This window comes from Caenorhabditis briggsae (assembly GCF_000004555.2).
Source record: "Caenorhabditis briggsae complete genome, chrV, whole genome shotgun sequence".
Classification (NCBI taxonomy): domain Eukaryota; kingdom Metazoa; phylum Nematoda; class Chromadorea; order Rhabditida; family Rhabditidae; genus Caenorhabditis; species Caenorhabditis briggsae.
This window is the reverse complement of record NC_013488.2, coordinates 6,825,573-6,843,354: the sequence shown is the minus strand read 5'-3', so window position 1 is coordinate 6,843,354 and position 17,782 is coordinate 6,825,573. Positions and strand designations below refer to the sequence as shown.

The 17,782-nt window shown below is 35.6% G+C and overlaps 7 protein-coding genes across 7 annotated transcripts; 3 read left to right on the top strand and 4 right to left on the bottom strand.

Annotated features, from left to right (window-relative positions):
• Nucleotides 1-1,032: 1,032 nt before the first annotated feature.
• On the bottom strand, nt 1,033-4,915 carry CBG06557 (the record flags this gene model as incomplete). Its single annotated transcript, XM_002647437.1, is given in 8 exon segments — nt 1,033-1,346; nt 1,404-2,069; nt 2,141-2,143; nt 2,247-2,447; nt 2,494-2,727; nt 3,199-4,347; nt 4,361-4,719; nt 4,857-4,915. The coding sequence occupies 8 exon segments, from the start codon at nt 4,913-4,915 to the stop codon at nt 1,033-1,035; spliced, it is 2,985 nt and encodes a 994-aa protein (XP_002647483.1).
• A 2,472-nt stretch (nt 4,916-7,387) lies between these two features.
• CBG06556 lies at nt 7,388-7,948 on the top strand (the record flags this gene model as incomplete). Its single annotated transcript, XM_002647436.1, has 1 exon — nt 7,388-7,948. One exon carries the CDS (start codon nt 7,388-7,390, stop codon nt 7,946-7,948), a length of 561 nt encoding a protein of 186 aa, XP_002647482.1.
• An 896-nt stretch (nt 7,949-8,844) lies between these two features.
• CBG06554 lies at nt 8,845-12,344 on the bottom strand (the record flags this gene model as incomplete). Its single annotated transcript, XM_002647434.2, has 4 exons — nt 8,845-8,917; nt 11,285-11,490; nt 11,540-11,927; nt 12,094-12,344. The coding sequence occupies 4 exons, from the start codon at nt 12,342-12,344 to the stop codon at nt 8,845-8,847; spliced, it is 918 nt and encodes a 305-aa protein (XP_002647480.2).
• Nucleotides 8,977-9,663, top strand: CBG06555 (the record flags this gene model as incomplete). Its single annotated transcript, XM_002647435.1, has 2 exons — nt 8,977-9,517; nt 9,560-9,663. The coding sequence occupies 2 exons, from the start codon at nt 8,977-8,979 to the stop codon at nt 9,661-9,663; spliced, it is 645 nt and encodes a 214-aa protein (XP_002647481.1).
• A 226-nt stretch (nt 12,345-12,570) lies between the features above and the next one.
• CBG06553 lies at nt 12,571-13,517 on the bottom strand (the record flags this gene model as incomplete). The annotated part of the gene is made up of 5 exons (XM_002647433.1): nt 12,571-12,683; nt 12,731-13,023; nt 13,071-13,108; nt 13,259-13,301; nt 13,357-13,517. The coding sequence occupies 5 exons, from the start codon at nt 13,515-13,517 to the stop codon at nt 12,571-12,573; spliced, it is 648 nt and encodes a 215-aa protein (XP_002647479.1).
• Nucleotides 13,518-14,502: 985 nt separating this feature from the next.
• CBG06552 lies at nt 14,503-15,723 on the top strand (the record flags this gene model as incomplete). Its single annotated transcript, XM_045237200.1, has 4 exons — nt 14,503-15,168; nt 15,309-15,430; nt 15,481-15,625; nt 15,673-15,723. 4 exons carry the CDS (start codon nt 14,503-14,505, stop codon nt 15,721-15,723), a joined length of 984 nt encoding a protein of 327 aa, XP_045093244.1.
• Nucleotides 15,724-15,925: 202 nt separating this feature from the next.
• Nucleotides 15,926-17,286, bottom strand: CBG06551 (the record flags this gene model as incomplete). Its single annotated transcript, XM_002647431.1, has 5 exons — nt 15,926-16,228; nt 16,282-16,785; nt 16,934-17,027; nt 17,073-17,215; nt 17,269-17,286. The coding sequence occupies 5 exons, from the start codon at nt 17,284-17,286 to the stop codon at nt 15,926-15,928; spliced, it is 1,062 nt and encodes a 353-aa protein (XP_002647477.1).
• Between the last annotated feature and the right edge of the window lie 496 nt (nt 17,287-17,782).

The following is a 17,782-nucleotide window of genomic DNA, read 5'->3' as shown; positions in this document are numbered from 1 at the left end:
CTTTGCTATTGGCCAGACTGATAAGGAAGCTCAAAGCACAAAAACTGCTGAAAAAACATAACAAAGTTTGAAAACTGCACGCTCTCCCACAGAACAATTCCGAACTGCAAATTAATTTTTGATCTACAGAAAAAAAGTTTGGCGCGATCACCATTGCAGGTCTATAACCATAATTTCAGAATTTTTTATCTGATTTTGTGGAGTTCCAAGATAATTCAAATGATTTTTAAATAATTAATTAGTGGTTATAGATTCATGTATGGTCGTTTTCCGGAAGAAAAAATGTCAAAATTGGTCATTTTTGAGAGTTTTTTACAGAAAAAATCTATCTCCTCTTTCAGTTTTTGACATTTTTAGAAGTTCTCTTTTTCTAATAGTTCTATAGCTCAAAAAAATCACAATTATTTTCTCTACATTTTCTATGGATGAATTTTCAATTCGTCTGATAAAACTTTTTTTATAATTAAAAAACAACGCAAACATGCGATTTTTTGCAATTTCATGAGGTTTTTGAATTATAAAAAAAGTTTTATCAGACGAATTAAAAATTCATCCATAGAAAATGTAGAGAAAATAATTGCGGTTTTTTGAGATATAAAACTCCTAAAAATGTCAAAAACTGAAAGAGGAGATAGATTTTTTCTGTAAAAAACTTTCAAAATTACCATTTTTGACATTTTTTTCTTCCGGAAAACGAGCATACATGAATCTATAACCACTAATTAATTTTTTAAGAATTATTTGAATCATCTTGGAACTCCACAAAATCAGATAAAAAATTCTGAAATTATGGTTTTAAACCTGCAATTGTGATCGCGCCAAACTTTTTTCTGTAGATCAAAAATTAATTTGCAGTTCGGAATTGTTCTGTGGGAGATCGTGAACTGGAGAATATGTTGGGTTCGGAACAAAAGTCAAAAATAAAAGTTTTTTATACTCCAGATTAAACTTCGTTTTAATCAAAACTCTTGAAGTCAAAAAGATAATATTTTTATATTCAAAAAACACTATCAAAAAATTTATTCACAAAAGTTAAATAAAAATTAATAGTATGCAAATTACAAACCAATATAAACATTTCACACTTTTCGAAGTTCTATACACAATTTGAATTCTCTCTCCACAATCGCCACCAATAAAATCCAATTTCAATCGATTTCTCCGGATTACTGTATCCTTATCAAAATAAAAAAATAAATTACATCCATTACTCCATCGAAAAATGTCTCGATGATTGTCTTGAAAAATTGCCTCTCGATTTCCAGTAGTCACAATATTCAACATCTCCACAAAATCTGAATTTGTCAAATTCTTGTTTCCCACGATTTGAAAAATTGGAAGGGAATCTGAAAAATAGTTTTTTTTTAAATTTTGTTAAAGAAGATTCTAATTTTGGTACCAACCATCAGTATGTAAGATGTATTTCAAACTATTAATGTCTTCTAAACTTTCCAAAGTTGTATTTTGGATTGTGAGAGATCCAAATAAGTATAAAATACTTTTCAGTTTATACATAAATTTCTCATCTCCAGAATTTATAACAATGTTTCCCTTTATAATATTACAAGCATCTGGTAAGTTTTCCATTGAATAGAAGCTACAGATTTTGGAAAACTCAATTTGTTCTCGAGAATCTTGGCAGATTTCCAGATTAAAATCGAAAAACGAAACAAAATTTTCCAGGAAAAATGTGATATCTTCAATTGTCAAACAAAAATCTGGATGATTATATTGAATATTGACCAATTTAATTCCATCGTTCGAATTTATAATTTCCCGCCAATTTGGGATTGATAATCTTTTGAGATTTGGATTTCCTTCCAAGTTTATAACCAAATTCTCGTTTTCACCAAAATTATTAATTTCCAAATCATCGAGATTTTCCAAAAACGATAAATTTTCAATTTGCGAATTTTGAATATTAATTCCACCTCTGATAATTTCGATCTTTGATAAACTTGATAAAATTTCAAGATTGGTGAAATTATCGAGTTGAAGACCTCGTAAAATTTTGGTGCAGTTTTGAAAAGTGGAAATTGAGAGATCGGAAATTTGATCTCCTTGGCAACCTGAAAATTAAATTAATTGAATTTTTGTTTTCTTTTATTAATTGAAATTTTGTTTTCTGAACTTCACTTACTTTCTGAAATATTATTTTCGTGTTTATCGAATTTTGGTTTTTGTAGTTTATTGAATTGAAAAAACTTTTCTCACTTCAAAAATTATTTTAACACTAAAAAACTTACCACAATCTTTCAAATTCCCGCTAAATCTCATATCCATAAGCGTTGCCAATTTTCCTTGATCACATAAACTTTCAGCATTCAATTTCGTATTATTTTCCACTCGAAAATCACATTCATTTCCCAAATCATCGCCTTCCAGATTAACTTTTGTCAGAAATCCAACGTCCGTTAAATTCTGATTGTTCAGAATAAAAATTCCATCTGGAAGAAAATAATTCAAAAAGATTTGAGTGTATAACAAACTTACAAGTGACACATAAAACTTTATTAATCGAAAAAAATGAAAGATGTTCAAAGTTCGAGTTTTCCACTCTTATCCCACCAGCCAATGATGTCATTTTTTTGAAAACGTTTTTCAACTGATTAGCTGATAAATCGGTATTTTCATTGATCACAATAATTCCATAAATAAAATTACAGAGTGGAAAAAATTCGACAGTTTTCGAATTGATTTCCGTGTGATTAAACATGCATTTTGGGTCTGAAAACTACTTTTTTTTGTTTTCAAAAAAAAAAAATTTTTGACCTACCAGCAGGATAAGAGTCCAGAACATATTTCAAGTCATCGCTTATATCATTTTTACAGTAGGAAATCGAAAAAATTAAAACTATTAATATTTTCATGATAAAAAATGGAAAACAAGAAGCTTTGGGTTGTAAAAGTTTTGAGAAAGCAAGAAATAAAAAATGAGCATTTAATGATTATATACTAGTGTACGAAGTTTGGTTTGTGAAAAAAATTATAGGGCGAGTTTCTCAAATTGAGTATGTATTTATTCTCTTTCCTCTACGCTCCAAGAGAATATGTTTTTCTGTTTCATCACTTTGAAAGAGGGTTTTGATATTACAAGTTCATTATACATAGGTTTTACGTTCAATTAATAAGGTAGAAACAAGTACAAAGCCTGGGGCCTATTGAAATCTAAAAATGCTAGAATAAAATCGGACCTACAAAATTTTGAGTTAGTAGCCTCGCAATGCCTAGATCCCTCCCCGGGAATGAAAATACAATCGTTTTTCTCGTAGATAATATAGTCTTTTACTTCCCTTATGAACCTCCCTGAATAATCTACAAGCGCCTGATAAGAAATATGACTTTTCCACAACGGGGCAACTAGCACGCCTCTCAATCTCCTTCTCCTCATAATTTTTATTAACTGAGGTATCAAAACTGGTGGAGGTACTAACCAAGGAAGTCCCATTCGCTCTGCTCTCTCGACGTGCTCGAAGACGTTGACTCCGCTCGTTCCAAACTCGGGATATCTAGAAAAATACAATTCCGTCTTCTTATTATTCGCATCTGCGAACCAGTCCACTTTTATCTCGCCCCACATTCTCTGTGCATGACTAAACACTCGCTCAGCTATTCCCCAGTCATCAAAATCAAAGTTTCTACTCGCTTCGTCCGCTTCTACATTTTTCTCTCTAGGAATCCACAAAAACGAGCTCTCACCGACGTTCTCCAAGTTATGCCACACTCTCTCAGCTAAAGAATGCAGCTCTGGCTTCATGGAGCCTCTTCTCAACACGCTCACGGCTGCCTGACTATCGACTAACACCTGAACTCTCCCTTTCAGGTTTGAACTTATTCTCGCCGAAGCCACTTCGACCGCGGTCAACTCTCTCCAAGCGCTCGACTGTTTTTCAAAGTTTCCGTCGCCGATTTCTGTCATTTTCCACAAAATATCCTGCCTCTCATTCTTTAACAAGCCTCCAATACCACGCGCAGAGGCATCGGTATACAGGAAAAAGTCGGGCATTGACTCAACTTCTAATAAATTTCTTCTCAAAAGTTCTGCGCCTCTCGCTCTCCAGAACTCAATCTCTTTTTCCTCACCTGGAGACTTCTTCTTCCTTGCCAACTTCGATTTGTTCTTCGTCTTCTGGTTTTCGCCGACCACCTGCATCATCCATCTTGCCTTCGCCACACCAATGTCACCTTGTTCCACAACGTGGAGCGGGGACACACATCTCGGCTCTTCTTCAACTCTGACGACGACACCTTCTTCCTCCAACCGCTTAATTTCTTCGTTGTTCACAATCATTGGCATAGTGCCCATATCCTTGGCATTTGTAGCAGCGAATGCTTCTCTTGCCATCTCTGCCTCCATAACCTTGGCCTCCATTTTGCCGAGTATTTCCCTGGCCTCGGAAAACACCCTCTGATCGAAACCACTGTTGTCTGCTTGGCAATGGATCTTGTCTTCTTCTTTTTACGTCTCCATGATAATCTCCACTTTTATTTCCAGCGATTCCAGTAAGGTTAGACAGGAGCAGAATCGACGTCATATCGGCTTGAGTCGAAGATCCTTCCGAATCTCCTCCAGAAATCGCCTTCAACGCGTCCAACTTCTCTTTCGTTTGTAGCAAATTCGGATCCGAGTCCAGCAACAACAACTCTCCGTTTCGAGACTTGATTAACTCCAGAACCTCTTTCACTCCATTCTCCAGATCATCGGCTGCCATCGCTTTACTCAAAACATTCTTTATTTTGAAATTAAAATCGATGTTCTTCTGGATCCCTTTTGACGAAACTTTTGGCGGCTTCTCCTCTTCCACTTCTTTCTCTTTCTTCTTCTTATCCACTCCTACATTGATAAGTTCCGCTACCTTGCCAAGAATTCTTCTCCAAACTGCTTCAACGCTGCTTTATCGATAGCATCAGCCATTTTTCTTCAGGATTTCGCCTAAACAATATATTAGTGAAAATTGACGGATAAAGAACCTTATTATCTCACTATTACCGTTTTCGACACAATTAAACAAACAGAAAAAAATAAAAAACTCTCAAAAAACACGAAAAACAGGCTACGACCTCGTTAAAATTGCGTAGAATGGTTTGAAAACTCCGTTTTCACGCCCGGCGGTCGTGAATCGTTGCGAGACCACAAGCCGCCGAAAGTCTATGCGCCTTTAACTCTCGCGCGCCTCTTTCTCCGTTCTTCAACGAAAAACATAATATTATCTGTTAGGTTTAGAAGGGAGACCTTTATTTTTTATGTTGATACTTTTTACAAATATTGATCAAAATATGTGTTTCCGTACAGAAGATTGTTGGAAACATCATTTTGCGGAGCACTGTAGAATGACCCCGCCCCCTCTCATTTGCAACTTTGAGCCAATTTATCCCGGTACCTGTGAAAGATATCAAAAAGTGAGCAACTGAGAAAATGTTTTTAATATTATTATAAACATTTTGTCAGTTGCTCACTTTTTGATATCTTTCACATGAAACAAGATAAGTTGATTCAATGTTGAAAGATATAGTGTCTAGGGTCTCGTCAACTTTGACCAGCTTTTTTTCGGTTCATGAAAAAGATATCAACAAGCTTTTAACAGCAACAATGTTTGCCTCAATATTATAAACACTTTATTAGTTGACAGTTTTTGATATAAGAAGGAGCGATTTCAAAAATTTCAATTTTCATCCCAAATCACTTCGATTTCCAAAATTTCTGTGAAGTTTCAGTAATTTCGCATTTTCTTTGCGTAGCGAAAAAAATGTTCAAATTTACATAAAAAACGATAAAGCCTTTTCGAGTAGTATTTTCTGTACTTGCAATAGAATTTTTCGATACACAAATATATATTTATTCGGTGATAAAAAAGAACACTTGATGCACAGAAATTGAAGGCTTCGAATTCTGGGAATTTGGAAATTTCACGTGATTTACAGAAATTGAACGTTTCAATTTCTTGGATTTTTCACAGAACTCGAACGGTTCGAGTTCTGGGATTTTGGAAATTCACGTGATTCACAGAACTCGAAGCTTTCAATTTCTGGGATTCTGGAAAAGCATGGGGGGGGGGGGGTAGGGATTCAAGAAGGGTCGTGATAAAGCAAAATGAATATTAGGAAACTATCGTTGGACTTGTTGTTTTCCATAAACCGGATCCTTCGAGCTTGAAGATAATTTTTCGATGTGAGCTCTCTGTTGGCTGAAAAACTAGTTGGAAATTCTAAGTCGCATTGGAAGGGTTGAAGTAAAAATATAAATACAAAGCTTAAAACTGACCTTTGTCACATACAGTACTTTTAAATGAAATTGATCGAGATAGTGGAAAATTTTTGTTCATAAGCTATAAAAGATTCCACGTGATGTTTTGAAAACTTGAAAAAGTTTTGAAAAATTGGCAACACGGATTTTTATTGATTTTCCGTCGAAGAAAACTGAGTTTTCTTCGACGTTCAGTTTTTCAGTTTTCTTCGACGGTAAATCATTAAAAATCAGTGTTGCCAGTTTTTTAAAACACCAAGTGGAATCTTTTATAGCTTTTGAACAACATTTTTCCACCATCTCAACCAATTTCATCCTAAAGTACTGTATGTGACAATAGTAAGTTTTGAATAAAATTTTTTTTTACTTCAACCCTTCCAATACGATTCAGAATTTTCAACTAGTTTTTCAGCCAACATAGAGCTCCCATGGAAAACAATTATCTTTAAGCTCGAAGGATCCGTTTTATAGAAAACAACAAGTCCAAGGATAGTTTCCTAATATTCATTTTGCTTTATCACGACCCTTCTTGAATCCCTACCCCCCATGCTTTTTCAGAATCCCAGAAATTGAAAGCTTCGAGTTCTGTGAATCACGTGAATTTCCAAAATCCCAGAACTCGAACCGTTCGAATTCTGTGAAAAATCCCAGAAATTGAAACGTTCAATTTCTGTGAATCACGTAAAATTTCCAAATTCCCAGAATTCGAAGCCTTCAATTTCTGTGCATCACGTAATTTTTCGCAAAATTGAAAATCAACAGAAATAATGTAATTAAAACCATATTTTTCATGATTGCGTTGAAATAAAGTATTTCTGGACAAAAACACATCGATTATGACATTTATCAGTAGTTTAGTATTTTCTGTGACGAATTACAGAAATTTGGACCATTTTTGTTTATGCCTTCGAGAATTAAAAATTTTGAAAATCGCTACTTCTTATATCTCAAATAGGAAACGAGATAATTAGGTTCAAAGAAACGATCTTTCCAAGGAGTTTCACAGATTTCAGAAGAAAAAACTCGAGTGTTATTTAAACGTGACGAAAAAAAATGCATTTATTTTTACAAAATAACTCCCTGTGGCATGAAAAGGATGTGAAAAAAAACTTTGAAATTATAGAATAAAAACCGCTGCGTGAAATGGTATGGACACCCACGACCCTAGATGGCCTATTGGCCTCAAGAAAAAAACATTATAAAGGAAGAGGAAAGTCAGAGGAAGAATCAGTTCTCAACTTCTCGGGGCTCCCTGGAGCTCTGGAGCTGGAGCTCTGGAGCTGGAGCTCTGGAGCTGGAGCTCTGGAGTTGGAGCTCTGGAGCTGGAGCTCTGGAGTTGGAGCTCTGGAGCTGGAGCTCTGGAGCTGGAGCTCTGGAGTTGGAGCTCTGGAGCTGGAGCTCTGGAGTTGGAGCTCTGGAGCTGGAGCTCTGGAGCTGGAGCTCTGGAGCTGGAGCTCTGGAGCTGGAGCTCTGGAGCTGGAGCTCTGGAGCTGGAGCTCTGGAGCTGGAGCTCTGGAGCTGGAGCTCTGGAGCTGGAGCTCTGGAGCTGGAGCTCTGGAGCTGGAGCTCTGGAGCTGGAGCTCTGGAGCTGGAGCTCTGGATGTCGACGATTGTTACGAAGTCGACGATTCAGGCGATGCAGACGATGCCGACGATGATGCAGATTATCTATGCGGGGGGGGGGGGGGGGGGCGTTCTGCTTAATTCAGACTAAAAATAAGAAAACTTTGAAGATTCTGGATAAAAACAAGAAGGAATCAATTTATTTGATCTTGCCGCTTTTTTCTAGGCCGGCTGTGTCGAAGGAATGAGTGAATTATATTTTCATGCATATTTACCTTCTTAATGGGTTAACGAATTGTGAATGTATTTTTTATCTTTCACGGGAACCGAGATACATGTGGACGAAGTTTACGGCTATGTCATTTCTAATAACATGAAGTTGGTAGGCGTTCTAATTTCCAGTGTAAAAATCTTCCTTATAGAGGCGTCTGTCCGTCCCGATGTCACTCTGTCGACTTTTGAAAAACTTGAAAATAAATATAGATTTACCTGACCCTTTAAAAAAGTATTTAAAGAAATGAGCGACCAACTAGTAAACAACTAGATTAAATTGCGCCGAAGGCGAACCAGCTTGCTGGTTTCTTACATGAAATAACTCGTAGCTTTCAGACGTTTTCAAATTTACGGTTCATCAGCATTCCTATATAATGAAACACGAACAAGTGAAGCCACTATCTGAATGCTTCTAGGAAACTCAGGCTCTTATGAACACTATGTTGAATATTCTGAGCAAATCTCCAGGATCGGATTCCTTTCAACAGCAGTTTTTTGCTTCATTTTAATTTATTTAACAGTGTAGGGTGTGACACGGAATTTCGGTTCCTATAAAAACCTATTAATTTTATTCCCAGTGTTTGGAATGAAATTTGCAACAATGGAAGTAATCTTATACCCGGTACAGCAACAACTGAAATTCAGGTTTTTTTTTGAAATATAGAATTTTAGAATACTTACTCTCACAACGCCGGTTATATTTATTACACAACAACGCGTCCATTGGATGACACAGAGATTCTTGTTTTTTGCTACATTGGAATCTATTCGTGCACAGTTTCCAATCTAGCCATCCAGTTTTTGTATAGATACTGGGCCATTCTTGAAAAAACTTTACTGAAAAGATAAAATCATGAGTATAAACGTTTCAGCGAATCTAAATTACGATTCTTCAAATGATGGAAATTCCTGATATGGATCGTATATTACTTGATGTTTGGCTTCCAATTGGAACTTATTATTCTGGCTACATAGATGATTACTCGAAAAATTATTTTGAACTGGACATGATTCAAAAGTTCGGTGTGGGTTTTTCCGGCATTTCTGGTTTCGTTCTGGTGGCTTATCATGCAAATGGGACCATCAGATTGCAATATATCTGTTGTACTATTAATATGACATTTATCATGTTGTTCCAGTATAGTATAATCTTGTACTGTGCTATTCGTATGTACTTTGAGATGAAATCAAAAGTGCAATTCTTCTCTCCATCCCTTAGAAACTTACACAGACAGTTCTTCAAGACCCTTGTTTTGCAAGTGGTCACTCCAACGGTAACCTTGTTTGCGCCAGTAACTGTATTGATCTATCTACCACTTTTTGATCTACAACTTGATCTACCGACTGGATTATCAACATCCGCTTTGGTCTTTTACCCAGCATTAGATGCAATAATAATAATCTATGTTGTACGAGACTATCGGAACGCCGTGAAAAGTGAGAGAAATCAGTTCGAATCCAACAGTAAATCATTTACAGATATTTTGAAAAGGTTGATTGATTGTTTACAGAATTGGGCTAATAGTTCAGATGCGGAGGAAATACCTACCACAACAATTCGTTCTCCATCAGTTTTAAATTAAAAATTTATGTTATTTTTTGTACATTATTTGTAAATTAGTTTTAGTGTTTCTATTCTAAATATAATTCATTTTATAGTATTCCAATTTAAAGAATTATTATCCAAGTGTTATAATTGAACAGCTAAATTTCATTTTTTCATCTAGTACATAATGCTTGTATAACTTTTTTGAAATATTAAGAGATTTCAATGTGTACATATAATCTTAATTTTCAATATAAAAACAGAATGATATCATTTAATTTCTAATTAGTAACACTCGAAGAGACAATTCTCGAACTGGTTTCTTTCGTAGTCTTTGGACCGTTAGAACGTATCGAATTCTTGTTGGCTCTTTTAAAATTGAACACGAACATCACGAATCTAAAAAAAATTATGGGAGCATTGATCATATTAGGTTGGTCGAAAAGTAATGCGCGCTATGTTTGGTGTTTCATAAATCGCCTGTGACCCAGGGCTTCGGCTTAATTTTTCTTTCGTTTGAAAGAGCATGTCATTAGCTTTGTTCTTGATTATGACTTTACTGTTTGAATTCATTTTTTAATTAGAAAAACATTCAAAAAGTTGTTCAATCAAAGTTTTCGCTTCCGACCCTTATTTTAGCATGAATTCACAAACAGATAGACTGCCGCCGAAGCTCACCGCATTATTGCTTCTGTATTTTGAGAAGGAGCTCTATCCGAAAATCAATATCAATGCTGATTCCAACGTTCCAATAAGGTCGGAATGACCTTGGAAAGCAAAATACACAGTTTTCTCTAAAAACCGTTGTCAACGATGTCTTGAGACCAGCAAGCGAACGGGGCTCGTGCCAAACCACTAACTGCTTATGAGAACAGTGCAATTACACCCTGATCGCAATTATGGAGAAACGAATAGATGCGGAAAAAAAGTGTTACACGAACTTTCTGATAAGGCGCATCTAAAGGGACAGTTGCCTCTTGCGTCGCACAACAATTATGGATTTTTTGTATCAATTTTTAATGTCGGATAAGAGGGGGACTCAGTATGACTGCATTGGAAAAAAACGGCAGTGGCTGAATCATGAAGAGGCACCGAAAGCAACAAGAAATCGAGCATGCACTCTGCTGTATGTCTGGTGGAATACGCGAGGTCTGATGTATTTTGAGTTTCTGAAGAATGGTCAAATAGTGACTGCCTGACAAAGGTCAGCTGAACCACGTGGACCTGGTGTTCCAACGGCAAGGAGTGGGCACATCCGCAAAGTTTCTGGTCCACGACAAAACTAGACCACACATCGCAAAAACCACCAAAAAAAATGTTCGGAGATGCGCTGAGAAAAGATTTTTATCCGCCTTACAGCCGAGATTTGGCACTATCAGACTATCACTTGATCCAACCAATGCCGCATCATCTCGCTGAGAAAAAGTTCAAGAATAACGAAAAAGTGAACATTTGGGTTCCGAACTACTTCGAGTCACAGCCAGTGGAGTTCTTCAACAGAGGCATCGAATCTTTGCACATGCGTTGCCAGTAAGGAGTCATTAGTGATTGAAAGTATCCCTTCAATTAATTTTGTCTTGTTTTGTTTTTTTCAATAAAAATAAAGTACATCAAAAACGCGCATTACTTTTCGACCAATCTAATATCTATCAACCCACCCGTCCACAGTATAGCTCATTGAATCCACTGCAAAAGTGGTCAAATGCATAAACGCATTATTTGGGCATAGCAGCTCAACGGAAATAATGTTCGTGCCACAGACCAGTGCAGTTAACCAGTCTTGAATACACGATTGGATGAAAAATCGAGTGGTTTGACGGCTCCGATTTCTAGCGACTTCCGATGAGATTCCACGCATTTTTTTCTGAAAATCTAGAATCTCCAGAAGTTTAGCGGGGAAAAAAATTACTTACTGCTGAAATGGCTAATTTGATACCCAACACGATGTTCATAGTGTTATTGAAAACAGCCAATGATACAATGATACATGCCACCCAAACAACAATTTTCTGATTACATTCGGTAAAATAAAATCCAACATGATCAAAAGTAAACGGAACAAAGCAGTTATCTTCAAAGCCGGGAATTGTGGACCACCAGATGCCAGCCAGCCAAGTGAGAGACAGAGCAGCTACAGTAATATGCGTACTGTACTTTGGAACTGAGGTTGGAGAGAACATGATAACGAGGAAACGGTTCACAGTGATTATCATTTGGGTCATGGGACCTTGGATAAACAGACCAAGTCCGAAAACTTGCTGAATTCGAGAATTGAAAAATGTGGAGCCGATGTGAGTGAAACTGAAAAGTTATTACAAACTTTTAGACAACTTGTCAGACTTGTTGAAGTAGGAAAAATTTTTCGAAAATTCCCGAGAAGTATTGAAAAAAAACAATTTCTTCGCTTTTTAGGAAAAATATTTTTGAGGAAGATTTTTGGAAATCCGCTATGCTGATAAAAACTTACAACAAGTTCACCGGTCCAATATAACACAAATATACCAATAGTGACATTGAATTTGAAACTGTTTTCGACGTGCACAAAATATAGAAACTCAATTTTTCCAAAGATAAAAAATGGAAAAATAATACAATGTTAAAACATAATCCAATAATGGAAACAGACATGACATGACCTCCAACAATCCGTGTAGCTAATTCACTAGTCCTATCCGGAGGCGAATAGTAGCATGGGAATTTCGGTTTTTTCGTTATCATGATCTGATGATTTTAGAAATCTGAAATCAAAGTGAGATTCTGAAAACAAAAGCCGGGAAAATTTATTTTTCGATTCTGTTGTATGTGCCCTGATTAGATTTCTTGAGTGCACAATGTACTCAAACGCCAATTAATAAGCAGTTAGGACTCGAAGTAAAAATATTTTTTTAGAGAAATTCTAGACAACATTTGAGGAAGACTCAAATTGTTATTTTCAAAGCAAAATCTAGACTTTAATGTTACAAAAAATGTTTTGAAAAATATTCAAATTATTTATTGACAAGGCACTTGGACTATTCGCCCAAGTAATTATACTTCCAGTAAATTTTTGGACCATATCTAAAAAAGTTAATTATAAAAAATTCGTCGTAGATTTTGTCACCCACTCTTCATGGCCAACCTGTAGTCCTGTACTACATACATCACAATAATTGCATCCGTACCAGGAAAAATCGATAAAGTTGATAGAAATATTCCAAATGGTAGATCAAGTTGTAGATCAAAAAGTGGTAGATAGATCAATACAGTTACTGGCGCAAACAAGGTTACCGTTGGAGTGACCACTTGCAAAACAAGGGTCTTGAAGAACTGTCTGTGTAAGTTCCTAAGCGCAGGAGACAAGATTTGCACTTTTGATTCCATCTCAAAGTACATACGAATAGCGCAGTACATGATTATACTGTATTGGAATAACATGATAAATGTCATATTAATGGTACAACAAACATTTCGCCATCTGATGGATCCATTGGAATCATAAGCCACTAGAATTAAGCCAGAAATGTTGGAAAAATCCGCACTGAACTTTTGCATCATTTCCAATTCGAAATAGTTTTTCGAGTAATCATCAATTTGGTCGAAATAATAAGTTCCAAGTCCCCATTGAAAGCCAAATAAAATAGAATATAACATACAGATGAGAAATCTCGATCCTTTAAAAATCCAAAGCTTTTTTCACTGAAAAAATTTAATTTGAACAAGTTTAACATTTCAGTTTTATCAAACCGCTTACTCAAAAATCGCCCAATATCTGTACACAAATTGAACGGCCAAGTTTGAAATTGTGGATGAATAGATGCCCGAGTAGAAAACGAGCAGCCAACTAGTCGCGTTTTGGCTCAAACGGACGGCTTGTGGAGTAGAAAATATAACCAGAATTGTGAGAAAAGGCATTCTAAAATTAACCTGTGTTTTGGAAAATAGTAAGTTTGGATTATCTGACAAAAATGGGATTTTTCAGCGCTTTTCAGTAAAAACGGAATTGAGTTTGAAGCTCAACAAAACCATACCGGGTACAAAATCATTTCGAGAGTGGCGAAAATAATTCCAAATACTGGAAATATTAAAAGGAGATGTTTATAACTTCCGAAATTCCTAGTCACTTCGAAGTTTGTTAAATAGATCAAAACGGCACAAAAAATCGAGGTAAAGAAAAACCCGAATTCGGAAATATTCTTAGCTTTTTCAGCGTAGTGTATATATGAAGTTGAGTTATTGAAAGGCATGAATATAAAAGATGGTTGATATGTTTTGTGATTATTTTTTGATGATACGCATAACATATAGACAATTAAATTACGGAAATTGGTTTTTCTTCCGTGAAACTTTTCTTTGATTCTAATAAATGATTGTCTGTTGGTTGATACAATGACATTTCTGTTCATCAAAAACGGTGTAAATTTACCAGCCTAGAATTTTTTGATTGTCTATAAATTTGAAACAAACTAAACAAGGTTAAGGCGTCAATTTTGTAATTGAAGCGATACAATTGGCATATCTGATCGAATTCGGCAAAAAGCTTTTGAACTGTAGTTTAATATAATCTTTATTCTCTTTTATACCGTGCAATTAACTTTGTTTGAACATACAAAAAAGAGAAAATTAAATAAGAAGTTCAACTTTGATTAATATAAATTTTATATTTTTTTAATACCAAAAAAATTAATACATATTTTCGTTCCAAAATACCTAACTATAATTTATTTCCCTATTACTAATATTCAATTTGCCTATACTGAAAAACAAACCAATTTCAGCGTCTACTATAAATTGAGTCATTATAACACGATTTGCGGACTGAGAGGCTTTTCTGTTACAAAAATCTATTTAACGAAAAGTTTTTGAACTTGAACTAAATCCAAAAAAAAAACTCGAAAAAATGTCTGATTGCGAATTCAAATCAGAATCTTCATTCGTATGCTCCTTTTACACTTTGCTCCGTGATTTTGTGAATTTTCTTCTAGAATTCGAAATTCATATCGCTGCTGGATGTATTTTAATAAATTCGTTTCATATTTTAGTCTTAACCCGAAAACCTATGAGATCATCTTCCATAAATATTATTTTGTGTTTTCTAGCATTATCGGACTTGTATTCCCAATTTTATATCATTGAGCAGAAAATTAAAAACTATTATGAGAACTTGGAAGTTTCTTGTTTGTCTGGAACTTCTTATTTTTCCGTTTTACTGGATATTTTGCTAAAATTACTTCGAGAATTTTCTCGAAGATCTTCCACGTGGCTCAGTTTCAGTATTGCTTTGATTCGAACGCTAGTTATTCAGAATCCAATGAATCCGAAGTTCGAAAAACTTTCAAATGCAAAATCAGGATTTATATTTATCCTAATTATCTGGCTTATCAATCTAGTTATCACAACTTTTGGATATTTTCAATTCATAATTTTATTCGAAAAAATCCTTGATGACTGTGGCCCGAAGCCTAGAAAGTCGAAAAGTTATTTTTTTGGCTTTTCAGAATTTTTCATGGGAAATGAGGAATTGGTCTATAAAATTTACACCGACTTTGATGCAATTATTTCAAAAGTAGGTTTGAAAATAGTTTTTCTCCAAAGTTTTTTTTTTCAGTTCATTCCATGCATTTTATTTCCAATTTCCACTATATTTCTAATTTTGGAAATTCGTAAAAATGAGATAAATAGACGAAAATTTGCAAACAATTCAAGCATAATTCTGGAAAAACTACAAAACTTGTGTTATGTCTAACTTTAACATTTTTCATTGCCGAGTTCCCATTGGCTGTAATTCCAGCCTTGGAACCTTATTATTCGGAAGCATATGGATTACTGTAAGTACTTAGATAAGATTCAAAATTAAACATTGAGATAACCATTTCAGAACGCTTCTTTATTATTTTAACTTTTTATTCACAATTATTCTATCCTTTAATACATCCAGTCACATGATAATTTGTCTTTTAATGTCTTCTCAATATCGAGAAAATGCGAAAAATGTGATCTGCTGTGGTTTTAATAATATAAAGGTAAGATCGATTTTTTCGTTTAAAAATGTGACATTAAAATTTTCCAGAAAAACAAGCCCAGTGTGGTTTCTGTGAGAACTTCAAATCAGATGGATTAGTAAATTGATTCGTTCTGTGTTTTCCTTTTTTTACATGATCCAGTACTTTCGTCAAATATTGGAATAAATTAGTCAAATATTGGAATAAATGAAAATACAAAAAAAGTGTTTCTCGTTCAAAAGATTTGCAGTTCCAAATAAATATTTATTACACCAAGTATAAGAGAATCGAAGCATTTTGAAATACTAAAAAAATCACAAACTATTTCTTCATGATGTACAGAACACTGCCTGGCGAACAATTCATAGCTTTAACTTCCACATCATCGAATCCGCATTGATTCATCAGAGCGACCGCCCGTTTTCGTCCCCACATGGATCCACAGCACAGAGCTTCCGGAGCATTGCTGCCAACTGGAAGACAATGGAGCATTGATCCACCATACTTCATCGCCGCCATTTTTCCAAAAGTTTCACGGTCCGTGTGAACATTGCTGGAGCCGTCGACGTCAGTGACAACCACCCATCCGTCTGGTTTGACGACGCGATGAACTTCCAGCATGCACTGGAAAATTAAAGATTTACGAATTTTTGAATTCTCTTTTTGAATTCTCTTACCAAATCCGGTCTCATCTGATCGTGACAAGACCCAAACAAGAGAACCAAATCGAACGAATCCGTGTAGCTCTTCGGCATACTTCCAGCATCTCCCACAACAAACTCCACGTTCTTAAAAGCAGTACCATCTGATTTCTTCACCAATCTAGCCGCTTCTATTGCTTTCTGAGTGATATCCAATCCAACGAATTTGGAGTTTGGAAAATGCTCGGCGAGCAAGCGAACATGAAGACCTCCACCACACCCGACATCAAGAACACGGATTCCAGCTTCTAGTTTTTCTTGAATTCCATGACCAACATCTGGGATCATTGAAGAAATCACATAACCCTCGCTGGTAGTTTTCGCAAACATTTGTTGCATTTCTTCAAAATCCGAGTAGACCGCGTAGTCCAGACCGTACGGCCCATCTTTTTTGAAACATTCGATTAGATTATCGATAGGGCGGAGAATAGTGGTGAGCATGGCGTTGTAGATGAGTGGAAAGTTGTCAGTGGTCAAAGACTGAAAGTTATACAATAACGGAAAAAATATACATTATTTTGATTTTTCATTGGAAAAATAAAGAAAAGACAAATTGAAGGACTCTGGAATCCTGGCCACATCCCTTCGTGCTTGACTTCATAAATATTTAAAGATATAGACAATTTACCTCCAAGTTCTCCTTGGCAATCCAGAATTTTTCCTCCTCATTAACTTCAAGAACATGCCCACATGCCAAAGTGTTACACCATTCGCGAACGTATCTGAAGAATCTTTTTTACACATTTAAACCCCTTTTTTGAAATTACCTCTCCTTGCATCCAGCTTTTTCAGCAATTTGCTCCGGAAGCACCGGATTTTCTGGGCTGGAAATTTCAGCGATCGCCTTGAACAAATTCAGACGGTACCCAATGTTGACAGCATTAGAAAGCACATTTCCAATTGCCATGTCCTAAAATTTGGAAATTTTGAATTTTTTTTCAAAGACTTTGAATTTCAACTTACAGTAAGACGGTCCTGCATTGTTAGTCAAAAAAGTAGTTGAGCTTTTAATAGTTGAGTAGCTTGAGCACAATCTGAAATTTTCAAAAAATGGGGTCTCTTTTTATACCAATGTCCCCAGACATGTTGTGTCCTCGCCTAGCGACTCTGCGTCTCTGCGGTTTGTGCAGTCTCTTTGTGTCAACTTGTGGTTTGTGCCCTGTGATTAGTGTTGGAAGAGGAAATACAGGGAAAGTTATTTCTGAAAAAAGGCTCAAAATTTCAAAACTCAAAAAACAAGCTGAAAAAAGAGATAAATGGAATTATAAAGTCTTACAAGATAATTGCCAGCTCAGCCGGCAGCGGTACCTCCAATATTCAGTCCTCAATTTCATTTTTCACAGGGAATTCGATTCACAGAATTTTGAGATATTTCTCGAAAAAACTGTATTAGAAGAGCCGGCCATACTATTGTTTCACTGAACCTTCAGAGGGTCCTTCAATTACAGGGAGATCTTCTATTTTTGCGGCTTTTTTT